Below are 21,450 nucleotides of genomic sequence, written 5' to 3' on the forward strand. Positions count from 1 at the left end.
TATAAATGCATGAGGGAAACAGAGTGGGACTGCATATATATAAACGGCATGATGTGTACGAATTTTTTACCAAAAGTAAGCCATTATTAAAATTAATTCACTAAAATAATACATTTTTTTGAAATTTTACAAAACTAGTATAAACGTAGTTCACAGTAACGTTTTAGGTTATATTTTATTCAAAAAAATTCAATAACAAAAAGACAAAAATCTAACAGATTAAACAAACATAAAATGTTATTGTTTTATAATTCGTTATTCTGAGACACGTTTTATAGCTAAAATATGACTCAGAGTAAAGTTTCTCTGGAATGATTGAAAATTGAAATTCAATCTTGTACCTGCCTCATTCATTATTCAAATTTCCACTATTAAAATGAATATATATATATATATATATATAGATAGATATATATTCACTTCATATCCGATGTAATCCCACAAGTGATGTCTGGGAAGGATAAAGTAAACAAAGACAAGCATTTGAGGAAAATTCTCCACCTTCTGAAATGTTTTCACTTGATAGAAATTGGTAAAAAAAAAAAAAACTTTCAATTTAAGTACATACAATCCATTAGAACAACATCATTGCAAGGTTCAACCTTTGAAGGAACATGACCATGTAGAGACCATCGAACGAAGGAAACTGCTAAATTATAGAGTACGAAATGCAAAATAGTAGCTACTACAGATGCTAAAGCGAAACAACTGTAAACGAGACATGGAGATTCAGCAGCAAATTTCTGATTTGTTCTTAATTAGCCAAAATATATCTATTCATTTTAATAGTGGAAATTTGAATAATGAATGAGGCATGTACAAGATTGAATTTCAATTTTCAGCCATTTCAGAGAAACGTTAATGCGAGTCATACTTTAGATGTAAAACGTGCTTCAGAGTAACGAATTATAAAACGTTACTGACAATAGCGTTTTATATCTGTTTACCCTGTCATATTTTTGTCTTTGTGTTATTGATTTTTTTTTAATAAAATATAACCTAAAACATTACTGAAAACAACGTTTATACTAGTTTTGTAAAATTTCAAAAAAACATACTATTTTGATGAATTGATTTTAATAATAGCCTACTTTGGTCAAAAATTCTGATGTGTACACACTGTTGAAGTTTTTTTTTTTTTTAATCATCACTATAAAGAATATTTATACTCCATGCATTTGAATTGAAAAGGCATTCGGTCATAAATTTTAAATATTTTTTCGTTTATTTGAAAATTATGAAGTTGAAGATAAAGTAATGTTTATTTATACTTTTTTGAAATAATATTCGTGTTTGAATATATTCAAATATAACTTCAAAATAAAAGTAAGTTGAAAAATAATGAATTTTAAACTTTTGTGACCAAACACATATTTTCAAATAAAGTAAAAATTATTCAAAAAAATGAGTAATTTTTTGTGATCGAATGGGCCCTAGCGTATTAATTTGACTGTGCATAATTTTAAAATAAAAAAGTTTGTTAAATCTTAATAGTTTAAATTTAAAATGTATAATCACAGTAACACAAAATTATCTTTTAAATATTGTGATTTTAACATGACAAGATCTTGTAAATAATAAGGAATTATTACATATATTATTTAGGATTTTGTCTGAGACCAATAATTTTATTGAGACTCTTTGATCATCAAATTCATTTGTGAGATAACACTAATATATTATTGTTGTTGAACTAGTTGGTGACAAAAATAATGGAGCTCTTAATAACTCTCCATCCCAATCTTCAGTTTTAGCTGGAAAAAAAAGTTTTGGGAAAGAAAAAAAAAACTTATTTGTCTGAATTGAAAATTGATGGAAGATGGTTACTGCTCTGGAGTTATTGATTAAAAAAATAGTACACCTACATTTGAAGAATATATGAAAAAATTAGATGGACTTGGATAGGAAGAGTCATTATACAGTACATGTGTTGGTATATTTTGTGAAAGTATCCGCTACAAAAAAGCATGAATGACGTTAGAGGTTCACAAGTTAGAGAATTGGATTAAGGTTATCGAAAAAAAGATAAGAATTCTTTAGTTTTTCTAATTAGCCAAAATATATGTTCGGCGTTGATAATGTGATACCTTATTTATTATTTTTCAACTAGTACTTATCATACTTATTGAACTTTTTGATATTATATTGTGCCTATAAAATACTTTTTATTCGTGATTTTTTTTATAATATGCTTAATGATTATGATATTTTTTTAATCAAAAAGTAATATTTTTTGTTGAAATGAATTTTTTATAATATTTTATTAATATAATGTTTGATTCATATGCACATTCAGATATTGAAAACAAACAACAATCATTCAGTGTTTAGTTTTGGATACCGCATCTTAATATTCAGATGTGTATTCAGATTTAGACACCTAGCTCTTAATGCAAATCTTAATGTTCAGACGTGTATTCAGATTCAAATGTCTTAATCTTAATGAAAACAAATGAGGCCTTTAGGGGTCATTTGGTAGAGTGTATTAGGAAAAATAATGCATGCATTAGGTGTGTGTATTAGTAATACCTTGTTTGGTACACTTTTTCATGTTATGCATAACTAATGCAAGCATTAATTATACACTATATTGTGTATTACTAATACTAAGAAATCCTAGGTATTAGTAATACATATCATTTTAACACTTGCATTAGAATATATAATTACAAAATTACCCTCAAAGTCTTTGAAAAAAATATCTCCATTTTCCATAGTACTGTGTTTTAGAAACCTTTCATCTTCTATGTGGCTGCTAAACCTTTTAAAAAAACATCTCCATTATTTATAAATTTGATTGTTAGTAATACTTTTTTGTATTTCAATTGCATTAGGAAATAGGATCTGTGGCTGCTAAAGCATATGCCCAGACTCCTAATATATATATAAAGTGCATATACTGATTTTAATAGGGTACCGCTTTGCAGTTAGGAATTATCTTAGGTCTATGCGGCCTATATCGCCCTTATCCATCAGTTTTTATTTTTTATTTTTGGACTCGTTTTATCTCAAAAAAAATTGAGGCTGAGCTTAGCAAGATATGTGATCGAATTTTGAGCTTAGCAAAATTGACATCTTCTTTTTTTAAAAAAAAATTCTTATTGCAATATAGTTTAATCAAAATATTTACCATTGTGACGATTTAGTTTGATAAAAAATTTCTTTGCCAACTTTTCACAAAAATATTTTGACTCAATAGTAACAACTATTTAATTTTATATTTGAAAAAAAAAGAGGAGTTAATAATGTTTTAACAGAGAAATCTTTTTTGATATTTTAGCAAAGAATCTTGTTGCAAAGGAAATGTACAAAGAAATAAAGTGTGAAGGGTATTTTTGTAAACATAACATTTTTTTAATGAAAATTATGCAAGATTTGTTATTTCTAATACATCAAACCAAACAGTGTATAAGAAATAATGCAAACACTACTAATGCATGCATTACTAATACACCATATTTTACATTATTCTTATACACTCTACCAAACGACCTTAGTGTTTGGTGTAAAATGGTTGAGCAGTGGCAAGAGACATGCTCAAGGACATACTATTCATATACTTTAGTAAAGTTTGTACTTTTCTCGTTTAAAAAAGAATGAACTAATTTGACTTCACATATATTTTACTAGAAAATAAAAAAAATATTTTTTAAAATTTGTGATTTTAAATTAAAACTATGTCAAATATACTAAAATGATCTTTAATCTTAAAAGTTATGACCTTATTTATGTCACGCGAAAAACTGAAATTAAAATGTGAAAAAAGAAGAAGAGGAAAATGATCATTCTTTATTGTCTTCCTTTTTTTAAATGGAGAGAGTATTTTGTTTTGTCCTTTTCCTTTTTACATTAATAACTGAGTTAATGAGAATATCTAATTTGTCAGTTGTGAATCTAATAATCTATTGTTACAACTACAACTGAAATTGCAATGTTATAAACGGAGTAATTATTGAGCGGATCAAATGGCTAGGAATTTATTATTTGTGTCCACAAAAAGTTATGAATTGGGCCTTCTACCTTGGAACAAAGAGGCAATACTCATGAAGTGACCTTTCATTATTTCCCAAGATTGTTTGTCCCTTTGTTTTTCAATTTTGAAATGAAATAAATTTACATAAAAGGAAATTAAATATGAAAGATTGATATAACAATTCTAACTAATTTGAGATTCATGAATGGTGAATGATGTAATATTATTATTCCTTCTATTTCAAAATAAGTGTCGTTTTAGCTCATTTCACGTTCATTAACAAAAAATAAGACATCGTACATATATGTATTCTTTAACTTGGATTCAACTAGTATCTATATCATCTAACTTTGGATGTGCACAAGTAGACACTTAAACTTGTATAAAGTTGAACAATAGACACACACGTCCTACGTCACATAGGATGCATGTGTCTACTTGTTCAACTTTGTATAAGTTTAACTGTCTATTTGTGCACACCCAAAGTAGGAGGACATAGATATCATCTAAGACTTTTACTTCATTGTCCTATTACCCTCTGAACTTTTTATTTTCGATATTTTGTGATCGTTAAATGTTGACCTGTCCAAGAAGGTTAATACACCTCTTGTAGGCGCGTAAGGGTTCAACAAAACGACATAAAATGACTAAAATTGAATTAAATAGTCCATGTGACAGTCTCTCATTGGAGATTATATAACTATTCATTTTTTCTAATTCTTTCCCTTTTCTTATATCACAAAATTATTATATCCATTTCATGATTTCTTCAAGTTTTTCTCAAAGTCCTTCAATGGTGGTCTTCTAAATTTCGTCTCTAGGAGCTCCAAATCAAATTGTAGCTACTGTTCATGCTTAGTTAATGATACATCAACTGTTTTTAGCAACAACAACCACCTAACTCATAAGAAACTTTCATATATATATGAAGCTCAAAAATGGAGTTCAAGTTTTTTCTTAAACCAATCATAATTTCAGCAAAAAAAAAAAAAAAAAAGTCAAACTACAATGAACCAACACTGGTGAATTTGAAATTTCACTTTTTAATTTCATTCTTACCAAATTTATTTTTCACTCCCACATTTTGAATACTTATTTGTGGATTTTTATTTTTGGGTTCGATTTCAAATTGAAAGTTTATGTAGACTAGCTATGGAGTTCTTCTTCTTCTTTGATTTGGTGTAGAGAATTTTTTCCTCATTTTCTCTTATTATTCTCTAAAGAAATCATTAGTATTTTAAAAAAACAATCTCTATTTGAAAGCATTTTTGTAAATTTTAATTTCCAGGTTTGATAAAAATGGAAACTTTACAGGGAATTATTAAATTATTATTTTGATTAGGTTTATAATTTACAGGAAAAAAAGAAAAAGAATAAAAGAAAATGAATGTACATCGTGTGTTCTGCACAACTCTGGCATAAAACTGGTTATGACTTTTTAGGGAGGTGATTATTCCATATTTAAATAGTTCAGGGGTAATAGGACTCCCGTATAGAATAAATGTGTAGTTGGGAATTGGCTAATAGATTGAGGGAGCTTTTGACTATTTTCTCGACATATTTATGTATTATGTCAAAAAATAATAAATACAAGATATAGTTTATTAAGTTACATCTATTTATTTGACATTTCTTGAGAATTGAGCACTATTAAGAAGAATTACTCCCTTTGTTCAGTTTTATATTACTTGACTCATGCTAACCGATCACACCGTTTAAGAAAATTTTAATGAAAGATGTTGTTTTAATAAACTAACCTTATTAATGATGTATTGAAACTCTGAATTTGACGACTACTACTTCATGTATCAATACTAAAGGTAGTATGAAAAAAAAAGAAGTAAAAATTTCTATTTTGGGACTTTTTTTTGGTGAAGCCTCAGTTTTTTTTTGGAAGGAATGGAGTATTTACAACAAAAAATTTGGAGAGCCAAAGCAGTACTCCACCATAGTAGGAACTGTCTGACTAAAAGTTGTCCATATGTTTCTTTTCCCATTATAAAATGACACATTGGCACTTCTCTATCAAAATTTCACATTGCTGTGAACACAGCCAAACTAATATTGAACAAGTGGTTGGAATCTTAGCTTGTCCTTCACCTCAAAATAGCCACTGATTCCACAGCCTTGCCTATCTTCACTCATTTTTCTCCAAGCGACTAATATGCACAAAAATCAAGACCCCCATTAAGGCGTACGCATAAAAAATAATAATTTTGACCTTATATATACGGAATATTATTGTGATGAAATGAACCTCTTGTGCCGGTTATCTCCGGCCCTGCCCATCATTACACACTATCCACTGGAAACTAAAAGCTAAAATGAAAGAGCAATTTCAGTCACCAATTCCTATCTGTGGTAACTGTGAATCAATCCAAAGTTTGTATTTTAATATACATTTCCATTTTTCTTCTCCTCCTTACCTTCTATTCTACTAGTACTCCCTAATCCTTATTCATACTAGTATATAATATGGTGAAAGTGGTTCATATTGTATCTCCAGTATCCAATGTGTTACCCGAGAGAACGTCCTGGGGAGAGAGGAGTTGCAAGGGAACAAGTGGAAATTCAAGTTGTAAGCAGAGAAGTATCAAATGGAAATGGATCATCAGCTGAAGCTGGAATGATGAAACAGTGTGTTTGTTCCCCTACACAGCATCCAGGCTCCTTCAGGTGTAGGCATCATCATGCTGATTACAAATGGGCTGCTCAAATGGGAACCAATAAGACCACCGATCACTGGTTCCCTATGTGAACTCACATGTAAAAATTCATGATATTGATCTGTCCTGTATTTACTCTATTTTGTACTCTTCTTCATGTTGACACCATCCCTACATGTGTGTTTTCTTTACCCTGATTATATCCAGGACTCGGAATATCATTACGAACTGAGTCACTTTCAAGAAATAGTCTGCAAAATTTCAAATGGAATTGATTTCTCAGATGGTCACTTATTTCAGAAAGTCACTTTCTTTGTTGAAGAAAGTTTGAATCAAGAAGAAATGTGATTTTCCGAGATAATAACTATTAGTTGAGTGACCATCTGAGAAATCAACCCTCATGCATGTGTTTCAAACTTTCAATAGGCTGCAAGTTCCAGCGGTAGACATTCTATGAATTCAAAGTAGAATTGTGTCACTGGTAGAAACTCAAGTGACTAGCTCATTGAATGTGTCAAATACTCGTAGAGACTTTATATAATGAGCATATTTACAATCAAATGATTTAATTACTGAAGGAGTAATATATACTGTGTCAATTCTTAACATGTAGTATGCAAAAAGTAAGATGATTGAAAACCAAAATTTTAAAGGAATTCATTTTTTTGATTTTCCACCAAGATCTGTAAGGCGAGCGACGACCTCCTCATAGTTTGGTACCCTTGGATGGACATGCCCAAACATATCAGGCGTACAAGAATTTGCTCGAGTGTGTCCTTTCACTAGCTCTTCCGGAGTTATTTGCTCCAATTCAACTGGAAGAGATGTTGTTCTGCCTGATGGACCGCCTCGATTTCTATGACTAGAGATTTCACCATTTGGTTCATGTCCTGAATCTTTATGACCGGACTGATCCAGATGTTTCGTCCTAACTGATTTTTGTTCTGAGGTAGCATTTTCAGCTGCATCATCATCTCTTGATTCGATATGATGAGCATCTTCAGATTCTTTATTGTTACTTGCTACATCCGCGTGCTCTTGTTCACATAGCATCTGTTGCAAAGCTTTTGAATTCCATTCTAAGCCATATTCTGCTGCTATATCTTGCATCAAGTGTAGTTTCACGTCCATTTTATGTGGTACTGGCTTTAATTTCGCAGCAAACTGCCAGAAAAAAAATGATTTTTTACAAGAAAGAGGAAGAGATAGGAGTTATCTGAGAAATATTATGCATGAGTTTTATCTGAGGATGAAAAGAATGTATAGTTACCTGATTATTGACACAAGATTCAAGTGAATTTCCATATCTTTCATTAAGCATCGTCCTAAGTTGACGTAATTCAGGCAGGTCTGCTAGTCTTGCTGCTGCAAACATCAAAGATCCCACAGGTTCCTTGCAATCCTCAGGGCATTCCCTGAAACAACAAGAATTGTTCAGAAATGAGGAAATAGTTTGACTCACAAGAAAACTATTCTTAGAAATTGATAAATTAGACAGGACAGGGTAGACCAACAGCTTACCGAGGACATGATCTTAGATAGAAAGATATGGAGGTCAAGGATAAGTGTAGAAAGTTAATAGACAGTCGATAGTCTATTGTCAGAAAATGGATATCATAGTAAGCAATATTAACAATTTATGTTTACTGTTCTTCTGAGACACCAAACAGAAATTAACAATGTCAAGAGTACCTCTGTGTACTTATGGTGTCAAGGTGACTAAGGATCTGCTCACAATATTGATCCAAAAAATCATAACAGCTCAAGAGATTCAGCTCAACTAGAAGGCCTTCAGTCTGGTGCATTAAGACAAAAAATCAGTAGAGCTTAATTTCATCAATTTTGGGGAAAACACAGATTGTACAGATTCACTTTATTCAGTCTAATATGTCAATCCTCATCATATGATTTTCGATAAAAAGTAGATGGATCCTCTATTACGCAGAGAACATTGCACCATCAACAGACTAAACGTTGATGCAACGACTCATCCAAAACAACAACTACGCCGAAAGAGATGCTTTTGTCACATAGTAGAAGTATATTATGTAACATACACCATAACACTTCTATTTTTATAAAAACACATCATTAAAAGCAAAATATGAATTTTAAAATCGAAGAGTTTCCAAATATAGAAATGAGTCATTCAACATACAAAAAAGAAAGAGGTCATATAAAATAAAACAAAGTCATAGAATAACGGAATATACAGACATATAAATTCCAGCAAAAGAAAATTACTCTTTCGTAGGCATTGACATCCAATTCAGATTTAATAAGGTCAGCTATATCATTCCTCAAGTATTTCTGCATTGAATTTCTCTTCTTCCTGATCATATCGATTCGAGTTTTGGTCTGCTTGATTGTAGACTTGCTGTATCAGAAAATTTCCACAAGAACATTAGCAATATTAACAAGAAAAAATAAAAACAGACGAATTATCACTCTTACCATTTTGAATAAAACTTGTTTTTCTTCCATGAGTCCAACATTTTGGTTCACCTTAAAGGTTAAAAGATTTGAAAAATTAAAAGGATACAAATTTTAATTAAAACCTTTAAGATGGAGAAAAGAACAGAGGAATCTCATATACTAGTATTAATTAAGTGTTAATTTAGAATTTAATTCGTTATGAAAGAAGTTGAAGATAAAAAGAAAAAAAAAACAGTCAAGCTATACTCCATGGGGGTCTATTGGATAACGGCAATTAAGTTCTTTTACTGTAATGTCCTCACTATTAGGAGTGTGTTTTAATGGCTATAGGTGAAGGAGAAGGGTAGTATGGTAAATGCTTACACGTTCTATGGAATACGAAGTTGGCGGGTTTACGTTAGATTGATGGACTCGGAGTGGAAACCGCGGGAGAGTAACCGTTGAATATCATCTTCCAATTTCCATCCTTAAATTATTTTATTTTATTACTATATTATTATTATTTTTTCTTCTTTGGAGGTAAAGGAATATAAAAGACAAAAAGTTTTTTGTGATATTGGATTTGGAAATTTGAAAAAACCAAAAAGAAAAGAAGAGTGTGATGGATGGATAAGATTCTTTAATTATTAACTAGATTTTTTTGAGTTTGTGTCTTCAGATACATTTTTTTCTTAATGAATCTTATGAGACACAAATTTAAATTAAGTGAATCTGTAAGTACTAGGTACTTGGTGGTTATCTCAAAAAAAAAAAAGGAACCTACACCTAATTATAAGTAATGCTGGGATGGATAAGATTTTTTAATGGGAGAAGGGATGGATTTACCCCCGAACTTTAATAAATGGTACGTATATGCCCTTCGTTATACTTTCCATCCACATAAGCCCCTGCTGTCCAATTATAGGTACACATATACCCCTCTCACTAACGGACCCCAAAGTTCTTACACGTGTCTTAATCCTATTGAACTACCCGTTTGACCCTTTTTTTTAACCCATAACCCAACTATCCGCCCCATAGCCCAATACCCACCCAATTTCCTCTAAAAGGAATCCTAATTAAAACACCCAAATTAACACACCAAAGTCAGAGGTCCCCGCGTATCTCACACACCAAAACCCTAGTCGTCCCCTCTTGACACACTGCCAAATTGCACACCACCAAGATTACCCTACCAACCGTATCGTTGGTTTTGAGCAAATGACAAGTCAATGTCATTTTCCAGGCCAAGTTGAATATCGAATGTGTTCTTTGGTCTCCTCGGAGTTGTCATTGAGAAGATTAATTAGCAGAGATATTAGTTCCATCTGGATCAATTTTCACTTTGTTGACTTGTGCCAACTAGAGGTTGTCTAATGCGACAACGATGTTTGGTTGAACTCCGGCATACCTTGACACTAGTAACGGCTTGAATGCCGATGAAAATTGCGGCGTGCACAATGTAACCCTAGGTGTGTGTTTAGCATATGAATTGCAGTTATGTTTCACAGATGACAGATAACATCTACAAACAGAGAAATTGAAGTTGGAGGAGGCAGATGATGGGATTTCGTTGGCGATAATCTCTGACAAAATCGATTACGAAGATGAAGAGGAATAGCTGGAGGGACGAGTAGTAAAGTAAGTAGTGGCAAGTTGTTGACGATGACAGATTCTTCAGAGCTCGAAAAAGAGTTGAAGCAATGATTATTCCTTGATTTTATTTTCGATGCGGTGTGAGAGAGAAGCACATGTGGATTCTCCGCTACCCATTGAGCAATTTGGGTTATATTTTTGGATTTGGGTATCATGTATTTGGGTGGGGATTTTAATTTTGGTAGAAAAATTTAATAAAGGGACGGATTTTGGTGTGTTAATTTGGGTGTTTTAATTAGAATTCCTTTTAGAGGAAATTGGGTAGGTATTGGGTTATGGGGCGGATAGTTGGGTTATGGGTTAAAAAAAGGGGTCAAACGGGTAGTTCAATAGGATTAAAACACGTGTAAGAAATTAGGAGTCTGTTAGTGAGAAAGGTATATGTGTACCAATAATTGGACGACAGGGGCTTATGTGGACGGAAAGTATAACGGAGGGCATATACGTACCATTTATTAAAGTTCGGGGGTAAATCCGTCCCTTCTCCCTTTTTTAATTAGTAACCAGATTCTTTGAGTTTAAATCTTGAGAAATAAAGATTCATCTTTCTCTTAATGAATCTTATGTTGTACAAATTTGAATTAATCAGATGTGTAAATATTAGACATTTAAAGAGTAAGACAAATTTTTCTTTGCTCAAAACTTTTTGAAATTGTTTTGAATAGTATATTAGCTATTGAATTAGAGCCTGTTTGGATGGGCTTTTAAGTTGGTCAAACTGACTTAAAAGTCAGTTTTTGACTTATTAGAGTGTTTGACAATAATCAAAGTGACTTATTTTAAGTAAAAAATGACTTATTACTATTTATCCTCACTTGCCATAAAAAAAAAACAATATTTTGTGGTCATGATGTTATAATCAGAAGTTTTGTGTTCGAATTCTGAATATGAAATTATTTTTATGGAAAGTATTACTTCTAAAAATGATTTTTTTATTATGTAAATCTGAATTTAATCAATTAAATTTCAATATAGATATCAGATATCAACAATTTTTTTCCCATTACAAATCCTTGCACCTTTCCCCTACACACAATATTAATTACAAATCTTTGCCCTCCCCCCCCCCCCCCCCCCCCCCCCCCCCCCCCCCCACACCCAAATAACAACCCCCTCCCCCCCCCCCCCCCCCCCCCCCCGCCCACACACACACACAAAATATTAATACTAATAAATCCCCTCATATTGCATTCTTCTCCAACACAAGAATATATTCTCTCTCTTACACTATAGTTTGTAGACCACAATAAAACCATCATTTCTCCCTTCAACAACACTCCCTCTTGGCTAGCTCCAATACTATAGTTTGGAGACTAGCCAAACCAAAAAAAATAATAAAAAATCTTCCTTCTACAATTTGCTTCAAATTCATTCAATATCAACAACAAAAATTCAACAATACGTTCATTATGACGAACAAACGTGAAAATCCATCATTTTTTTCTATACATCCCTCAAGACGCCTCGATCCTAACAATGACAAGGTTGAGTCGACAAGGACTAATAATTTACTAGTGAAGAAAAACAATGTTACGATTAAGCGTGATCAAGAAAAATTCAACGATGCAGGAACTATGTCAGACATGATCAATGTGCATGTGGGACATGCTAGTGCACATAAAGAGGGCGGGTCGATGTGGACAGAGGATAGTGGACGTGAAAGATTGAAGAGACATAGAATTGAAGTGGCAGGACATGTATGGATACCAGAAATTTGGGGACAAGAGGAATTACTCAAAGATTGGATTGATTGTAGTGCATTTGATTCAAAATTGATGAATAATAATAATATAATGTCAGCTAGAGCTGCTTTGGTTGAAGAAAGAAGAAGAACAAATTCATCTTGTAGATTGAGAATTGAAAATAGCTATTGAAAATATGCTCCAAAAAAAAAAAAAGATGAGTTTTTTTTTTATTTTCTGCATTTTTATTTCATTCTGATTTTAATTTTTTTGGGATTTTTTTTTACTCTTTAATTGAACTGTTTTATTATTTTTATTATCATAATAATTGTGTGTTTCCATGTTAATACATTGAAGAAATACATATGTTTATGGTTGGGGATAATAGCACTTTTGGTCCCTGAATTATAGGTAAATTCTTATTTCGATTCATATGATTCCTTTATGTGAAAATATGCTATTTTGAATTTTATTTTAGTATTCTATTACCGTCAAATATGGAATAATAGTATATATTTTTTATTAATTGAAAGTTTAATATACTTAGTTGGATATTAGTAGGACTTACATATTTTCCTTTTTCTAAAAAAAAAAATTGGAGGGGGGAGGGGGGTAAAAGCTACAGAGCAATAATGGTAAATTCACGATTAGTCACTTTTCAGCTCATGTATTTAAATATTGTTTTTATTTATTAAATTTGAAATTTTATAACTATGTTATTTTTCAAAGATAATGCCGAAAAATGGTCACGGAACTCTATTCTTACGATCAATACAAGCATCTATTTTATTGTATGTGAAAATTCACATGAAATCACCTTTTCATTTCGTATAATTGAAAAATAGTTACTATCCTGAAAATTCTTTGATATTGCTATGGAATTGGACTTACAAAAATGTGAAATTCGAAAATAATAACCATTTTCCAATTATAAAGTTGAAAAGTGACTAGCCCACTATCTTATTATATTGATAACTTAATTGAAAGATCATGACCTAATCAATCTATAATTAAGGATCACATTGATCAATTAATAAGTTCTGAAGAATTTTCAGCTTAAAAACGACTTTTCATTCTCTTGTTTTATCATGACGCGTTCCTTTCCCCGCCCCACAAGCTGACAACTTGAGGACCAGTAAACGTCTTTTTTTGTTTTTCACATGTACCCTAATTTTTCCAAGGAAGGAAAATGATTTTTTTTCTTTTTGTAAAGTCAAAATAAGGAAAAAGAAATAGGGATTGGAACTAACCATCGAAAATTATATTATGTAGATATATCAATCTTTTTATGTACATATAATATATGTTGAATCTCTTGGATTGCCACCGATCGTGAGCACTTTATTTTTAAAAGTAGAACTTTTCGATACGAATCTGAAGTGGGCTCAAAACGAGGTGGAAACACCAATGGAAAACCACAATAATAAGAAGGTGAGAAAAAGCCAAAACGGAATTTCAACATGTAACATAGATCACATAATGTGGCTATTTGAGAGATGCATTCATATATGCTAAAATCCAACTTGTTATACAACATGCATGCATAAGAATATTATACAGTAATAATGAACCCAGCCAAAAAAAAGATGGTCCCAGCTTTAGTAAGTTCTTTAGAAATTTGCAATTTATTCTTTTTAGATTTAAGGGTAAAAACCACATTGAACTATCGATTTTTTCACGAGTTTCACACTTTAGCTAACGGTTATTCCTTTTTTTCTAGCTGAACTATCACCATAGTCCATATTCTGTATTAAAACATACTAAATTATCAGTTGTTCCCTTTTTCTACCTGAACTATCACCATCGTTCAGGTAGAAAAAAGAAAGAAAGATAGTTGAGATGTGTTTTACTATATATATGGTGATAGTTCAAGTAGAAAAAAGGAACAAAACTCGCGAAAAAAATGACAGTTCATGTGTATTTTTAACCATTATGTCTTCTTTTAATTCTCTAGTACAATTCATAGTAGTGATATTACTAAATATGAATTAGACTGCCTATAAGAAGGGGGGAAAGGATAGTAGTCATAAGGCTCAAAATTACTATGAATTAGGGGAGGGTATCACTCGGTAGCTTTGGCTCAAAACTTGTATAATGTGTTGAGAAATCCACAATATGTATATTCAACCAAATGTGAATACAGAAGCATATATAAGAAGTGGATTCGGAGGCTAGCCATGGATTGCCAAAACTCATAAACTTCAAATCTTGGATACGCGTTTGCTGTGAATTATGCTTTTACAGTCCTACATCATTGATAAAAATGTTGACAGCAGAAATGATGGTATCAACTTTGCACATACATTCTCTTATTTTTCTAATATAATATGTAATAATGATATCACTAAGGATTGTGGTGGATAGATAGAGTCCCTCTGCCCTTAAGCAGAGATCTTGAATTCGAGAAAATAAATAGTTTTCCAGAAGTATGAGGCATCAACAGGCTCAAAATTACTATAACAACACTTCCAATATCAACTATGGATCTATGCGGCCAGCAGGCCAGGGGCAAACAAACTCCCATATCTTCACTGTTCCATCATCACTGGCGGACGCCAAACGCCTTTTATCCTGCAAGGTATTGATAGAAGAAAGTAAACACATTGAGGAATTTATTTGACCAAAAAAGAATCTTGTTTTCAATTTTGTTAGTGAAATAGAGGAGAAACTCAAATACGCAAACACATAGGCCTCGAGCAATTTGGTGAAGAAAAAAATGCTTGAATAAAGGGTAGGGTCGAATTAAGACAGATACCGATCCAACTAAAGTTGGTAAGCATAATAGAGTGAATTCAACCTTCTAGACTTTGATACAAAACAACACGACTGAATATTTGAGTATAAAACAGAAGACAAAGATCTTGAAAAACCATACAACAATCATTGCAAATTTGCAGTATCTAACATAACACCATTTGTCAGATCTGACACATATTTTATCACCTATATATGTTGCACAGACTCTTCAAAAATTTCGCGAGGTGTGTGTCGGATCGTCCAAAAGCTATGGCATTTTTGGAGGATGCGACACACCTACGAAAATATTTTTGGATAATCCGAGCAACATAGTTTATTACATATCTGTCAACAGAATCTGAGGTCAACAAATATTCATTTTAAAGTCCAACGCTAAGAACCTTAAAGGTCGAACACATAAAACTTAAATTCTGAATTGCCTATGATCGGTAAAACGCTCAGAAGTTTCCAGATGATCTCAGCTTCTGCTCAAAGCTTAAAGCATCTTTGTAGCATACTAATTGCAGAGTTTAAAGCAATGACAGATGAACAAGTAAAGGTCAAAATCCTATCACTATGGTATACCGGTGACTTACCCCAGAGTGCCATTTTACAGAATTTATGTTCGTTTCATGAGCCTTCTCCTTCTTCAAAAGTTGTTTAAATGAAAGTCCATCAACCTGTCATCAGACTAGTGTTATCAAAAGCAAAAAACGCAAAAAAACTCTAAGTTCCGCTAGGGCTTTAAGCGAAAAGTGCAAATAGAGCGTGGACTTAAATGAAAAAAAGGCTCATAGAGAAGAAAAAAATACAAATATATGTGTTTAGTCCAAGACTAATAATCATAAGCATGAATGACACATATATGAATAAAGAAATTGAAATAAAAATTACGAAGAAGTGAAACATCAATTATTTAGTGTTGCCTCTTTAGAAGACGCTCATTGATAAGGAAAAGTATGTCTTAGAACCCAGATAACGAGACATTCAAGTTGAGAGAGATTTGGCGAGAAGAACAAAATCAGAATCAAAGAACTGTCCTAAAGCTAGGGGAGAATGCAGCTTTAAGTTCCCTGGTTCATTTGAATCAAGTACTTTTGAAGTGGAGCATAAATTTATGTGTAAATGTCCATCAAAATTGCAATTACTAGTAAATATGAACCCATAAATTTAAAACATAATGGGTTTCATTGCTGAGAATGTTAAAGGTTGAAACCATAGAGCTTAAATCCTAAATTGGCCTCTGTCCTAAGCAGTTAATTTTGATATTATTGTAATCTTCTCTTTCTTTCTTTTTTCTAACTTTTTTTAAAAAAAAATAGTGAACACTGGGACAGTTTGTGAGTATCTCAACTAATCCATGGGCGCAGCATGTCTAGCATGAAATACAGGCAGCAAAGATAATTCTGCATGTCAAGGCTGGAGACGACGGGCCCACACCTAGTGGCATAGAAGAACACCCCAGATTCTTCCAGCTCCCACAAGACATTTGGGTTAATAGGAGGAAGGTTTTGGAGTACGGAGCTCAAAACTTGATCGAAAGATCAGTGTATATTGAAGAAGCTATATAATTGATTACTAATAGTACTAGTTTGAAAGGCACATTGGAGTTGATCCGCTAGGGGATTAACATTATACACAACATAATAAGCACCTGAATTACAAAACTGTACAAGGGATATAGAAGGTTTTCCAATACCTCATTGTCCTTGTCCTCGATAAATATATGTATAGTGTCATCAGCTCCTGCACTAGCATATATTTCTGGGTCCTGGTCTTCCTCCTCAGGTACCCAACGGAGTAATTCCCTAACATATTAGAATATCCATTGTTAGCCTGTAGGAATAGCTATAACATACCCAATAAAAAGAGATCAAACATGAAATCTAGACAGTCAAACAAGCTATGAAACTCTCAATTTATGCAAAATAGACCGTAAATCTTAAACTGCCCCTCCCCCCAATTACACACTTTGCAGAAAAGGAAAACTGTCCAAATAAAGGTAATATTAAGGAGTGAAAACAGAAAAAAAAAAAAAGAGCATAAATTAGTTATAGATATAGAGTAGCTACCTCAACCAGTCAACTGCGAAAATTGTCGTATCATGATATCCAGATGGAGTGCAAATATGTGACCTAACAAGCACAAAAAGGAGATGGTAGCAAATCAGGAATTGGAAAACATAGTAATTACAGCAACATATACCCATTGTAGTCCTACAAAGTGGAGTCTTGGGAGGGTATAGTGTATCCAAACCTTACTCCTACCTCAAAGATAGTTATCGCTGACCCTCGGCTCGGGAAACATAGTTATCGCTGAGAACTATTATAGCAAAGATATTTGACTAAATTAATGAAGACCACTCTTTGTCTGAGGAATGACAAAATAAACAAAGCAATAAATGTGGTCTCTTAAGTGAACAAAAATAATTGTCCATTTGAATGCATCAAAATGATGTTCAAAAGGTCTTGCTGTTGGAAAAACAATATAAATATCTCAAATACACTATATTCATGTTTGAGAACTTTTCAACACTATTTTGTGACCATATTAAATCCATTTATAAGCCTTTAATTCCTTCATTAACAGACATTGATTTGTTCAAATTTATTTGGCCATTTAATGGCCAGCCTTGAATAGAAATTGAATGGCTTTACCAATGCCATTATTCCTAAACGGCTACATACTAGGAAGCTCATATCTTCACCATGTAAGTCCTTTGTCATCTGTGGGATTAAGGAGGGAGAGAGATGTCCATTTTCTTCTACAATATTTTATATTCTTCCACTTATATATTGAAGTCGTGGAACAAGAATAATAATCTTTTCTCTTAATTCCTCCTCCCATATTTTGTAGTGCTGGATTTTCGTTTTAAAAATCTTTGTTAGTTTCTGGCTCCTAGTTTAATACTAGAAGAACTTGTTGTATCATGGGGGATACACCTATACTGGGTGAAATATCCTTAAGGACAGTGTCTTACGACATGCCTCAAGCTATGGAGAATTTCCTACAAGCGTTCGTGGAGAAGTATTTCCGTAAGATTTCCAACACCTGTACCCCCTTTTATGTTGGAAAAAATAAAAATATGTGCATTAAGATGCACAGGCTTCTCATTCCACAACAACGAAAAACCCTTTTTACTCTTTCATATACTAGGGATTTCGGGGCACTACCGTTGATGTCACGGAACAAAGGTTGGATGCGCACCGATAACCCTGAAAAAACCTTTGTTTGCTTGGAGGCATCTGAAGGCTTACATTGACCAAGGGGATAAACATGGATGGCTTCTTAGAGCGTTCTGCTCCGTTTACCAGTGGTTGCAAACATTTCAGTGTGCTAACTTAATAGAATAATTATGGAGATCAGACAATTCCTCAGGATTCAAAATGCGACTTGGATCAGGCCTTGTGCCCCAGGGTTGGGGTGCGAGGGAGGAAATCAACCATTTTGCCTTGCGTCCAAGTTCTCATGTGCGCGTGTGGCAATTCTTCTTTTTTACTCTTTACTAGCCCACTAGAAAGGTAATTGTTAATAGAGCGAAAAAAAAGAAAAAGCTCTTCGCAATCAATGAGGGACACTCTCCCATAGGATCACATATATCAACTTTATAGGATTGCATTATGCTTATGAAAATAAGGATAAGACCGGGCTTACCAAAGTTCTGTAGAATCACGATCAGAATCCCATATCTTGATGGTAAGGTCATCACTGCAAGTTAGGGAATTCAATGTAAAATCTGTTTAGTAGTGACTACAACAACTATCCTAGTTAAGATGCACCCTAGACTTAAGAGTGTATCTTTTAAAACGAATTCAGCAGAGAGAAAGCCATACCTGCAAGAAACCATTTTTCTTCTATCTTTACTGAAAGAGAGAGACAGCACAGCAGAAGTATGTTCTCTGAAAGTTCAACCATGTAGTGGTATAAGCTCCTAAACAATCTTAAACGACGCTACTGATAGCATTCTTGGTCAAGCTTTCAAAATCAACTTATTTTGGAAAGTGTTTGTTGAAAAATTACTTTCAAAGAGTAGAAGTTTGCTTTTGCCTTTAATTTTGATTTTGTTATAAATTACTGTTGTCCTACGTTGCTTGGACTATCCAGAAAATTATAGACCACTTTTCACTGTTAGTAGGATGAGTGAAACACTTCACACAAAAATCTCTAGAACTAAAATCCGACCTATGACTGTTACATGAATGTTCCAAATAGTCACACAATGGAAGGTTTTTCAGAATATAAGATACACTTATACACTATCTAGATATAACGAAATGAAAAATATACTGCCAAATAATAATTCTTACCTGTCAGACTCACCCAAAGTTTTAATACAACGCCAATCACCACTGTTATAACTTGTCTCTTTCCAAACCTAAAGTTTTCAAGCACCACTAGAGATTAGATAATATCACTGATGAAGGTTCAAATCCCTTTACTCTGCCACTGCCCTCATTAAAAGAAAAAGAAGAGAAATGTGTTGACTACCGATTCTATGTTACATGTAATAGGGGTATGAAAAGCATGCTAAACTCTTTATAAGCAAATAACACATGCACACACACAGAGAATGTGCAGTTGAACCTCTCAAATATACCTTAATGGTGTTATCACTACTAACGGAGAATAAAGTATTATTATCATCCCATTGAACTATCTTAACATCTTCTGTGTTTCCTTGTAACACTGAAGCACAATCAAACTCATTTCCAGGCAAAGCTTCCCATATCCAAATTGACTTATCACCTCCACATGTCGCAAGCAGTAGCCCGGCCATATCCCAGGAAACACTTCTCACTTCATTCTCATGACCCTGGACATTATCCACATAATGAAAATAAGAAAGCAGACAGGATTTCGTAGATTTATAACTTATTAAAGAAAATGAAAAAAAATCCTAAATATATAAGTTCATCCAAATTAGGAACACAAATCAATTATAAGCTAAATCAAAATGAACTCCGTAGTAACAAATTCCCGTATTCTGCTGAGTGCTGATAGATCTTTGAAGTTTGTATGTTGCAATAATTACAGAGAGTTAACTCTCTGATAGTCTCACAAAGTCATTGTACCTTTAAAGTGTAGATACGCTCATAGGCATGATCAGCGACATTTTTCCAAATGACAGTGGTGGCATCAGAGCAACCTGCTGCCAACAAATTGTATTCCCGTGACCAGGCACACGATCTAACAGTAGATGATGCCTCCAAAACAGCCTGCAAAATTTCCTTCTAAGAGTTATTACAGCTCTTTTTTATGTATAGGTTCAAATAGTCATTGTAGCTAGAGAATGAGTCACTATATTTTCTTGAGCATGGAAAGAGTGCTAGAGATGCTAGAGAAGGAACTTAAAGGAAAAAAATTCTTATAAGGAAATGGGGTTAACCAAATGCATAGATAAGCTAAAAAATATGTATAAGTCAATTTGACTAGCTTATAAGTTTAATAAGACACCCTCTTGCTAGAAAATTGTTAAATGGAACTCGACCTAACACAACCCCAAAATCTAGCTCATAAGGGGACGATTACTCAAGTCAATATAGGCATATCACTAGTCCAATTTCCAACCAACATGGGACTTTAGCCCACGTTAACACCCCTCTTCACGCCCGGGTCCAACTGGAGCGTGTAACAGAAGCCCAAATAGGAATGGATCATGTTAAATGGACCTTAGACGCCAATTCAATCCTAAAAATTAGCTCATCGGGGAGAATTGTCCAAGTCCATATAAACATATCACATGCCCATTCTCCGACCAATATAGGACTCTAACCTACTTTAACAAAAAAAAGAAGAAGAGACTTTTAGTCATTCTAACAAAAGAACATCTTATCAACATTTTTTTTATCACAACTATTGTTAACAATTTCAAAACTTCTATTTCAAACACATAACTATTTATTTATAACATCAGTTTCACCACTTAAAAATGTTTTTCAACACATAAAACCTTATCGGTTATTCACAATCAGCTAATCCAAAAGATAAATTTGAGAAAATGAAAAAAGAAATCAAACCTTACACACAAATAAGCCGGATAAGTTCTCTTCCCAGATCCGTACGGTTTTATCATCACTCCAGGATGCCATTACTGCCAGAAAACCCCGTACTCCGGTATCCACCTTCCAAGCTATGCCCAAAACCTTACCGGTGTGACCTTCGAGCTTTTGAATCTCTCTCAGTTCAAAATCGTCGTAGCTGAAATTCTTCATCGCGGCGGAATTGTGGCGGCGAAGCGACTGTGCTGCTCAGTATAAATTGGGGAAATTTGATCAGATTTTGGTGATGTTTGAGTGGATATGTACAGTGAGCTGAGAAAGGA

General features: G+C 33.1%; 3 protein-coding genes across 3 annotated transcripts; 1 reads left to right on the top strand and 2 right to left on the bottom strand.

The window, feature by feature from the left end:
• Nucleotides 1-7,296: 7,296 nt before the first annotated feature.
• On the bottom strand, nucleotides 7,297-9,134 carry LOC125874839 (uncharacterized). The gene is made up of 5 exons (XM_049555870.1): nucleotides 9,094-9,134; nucleotides 8,884-9,016; nucleotides 8,332-8,435; nucleotides 7,910-8,054; nucleotides 7,297-7,803 (listed from the first exon to the last, which is right to left on the bottom strand). The coding sequence occupies exons 1-5, from the start codon at nucleotides 9,132-9,134 to the stop codon at nucleotides 7,297-7,299; spliced, it is 930 nt and encodes a 309-aa protein (XP_049411827.1).
• Nucleotides 9,135-11,918: 2,784 nt separating this feature from the next.
• LOC125874831 (uncharacterized) lies at nucleotides 11,919-12,623 on the top strand. Its single transcript, XM_049555861.1, has one exon. It carries the CDS (start codon nucleotides 12,120-12,122, stop codon nucleotides 12,582-12,584), a length of 465 nt encoding a protein of 154 aa, XP_049411818.1. The 5' UTR covers nucleotides 11,919-12,119; the 3' UTR covers nucleotides 12,585-12,623.
• A 1,858-nt stretch (nucleotides 12,624-14,481) lies between these two features.
• Nucleotides 14,482-21,405, bottom strand: LOC125874801 (protein CIA1-like). The gene is made up of 10 exons (XM_049555833.1): nucleotides 21,146-21,405; nucleotides 20,201-20,344; nucleotides 19,726-19,941; nucleotides 19,436-19,503; nucleotides 18,962-19,027; nucleotides 18,783-18,836; nucleotides 17,201-17,263; nucleotides 16,828-16,936; nucleotides 15,725-15,808; nucleotides 14,482-14,963 (listed from the first exon to the last, which is right to left on the bottom strand). Exons 1-10 carry the CDS (start codon nucleotides 21,338-21,340, stop codon nucleotides 14,871-14,873), a joined length of 1,092 nt encoding a protein of 363 aa, XP_049411790.1. The 5' UTR covers nucleotides 21,341-21,405; the 3' UTR covers nucleotides 14,482-14,870.
• Between the last annotated feature and the right edge of the window lie 45 nt (nucleotides 21,406-21,450).

This window comes from Solanum stenotomum, chromosome 8, assembly GCF_019186545.1.
Source record: "Solanum stenotomum isolate F172 chromosome 8, ASM1918654v1, whole genome shotgun sequence".
NCBI lineage: Eukaryota > Viridiplantae > Streptophyta > Magnoliopsida > Solanales > Solanaceae > Solanum > Solanum stenotomum.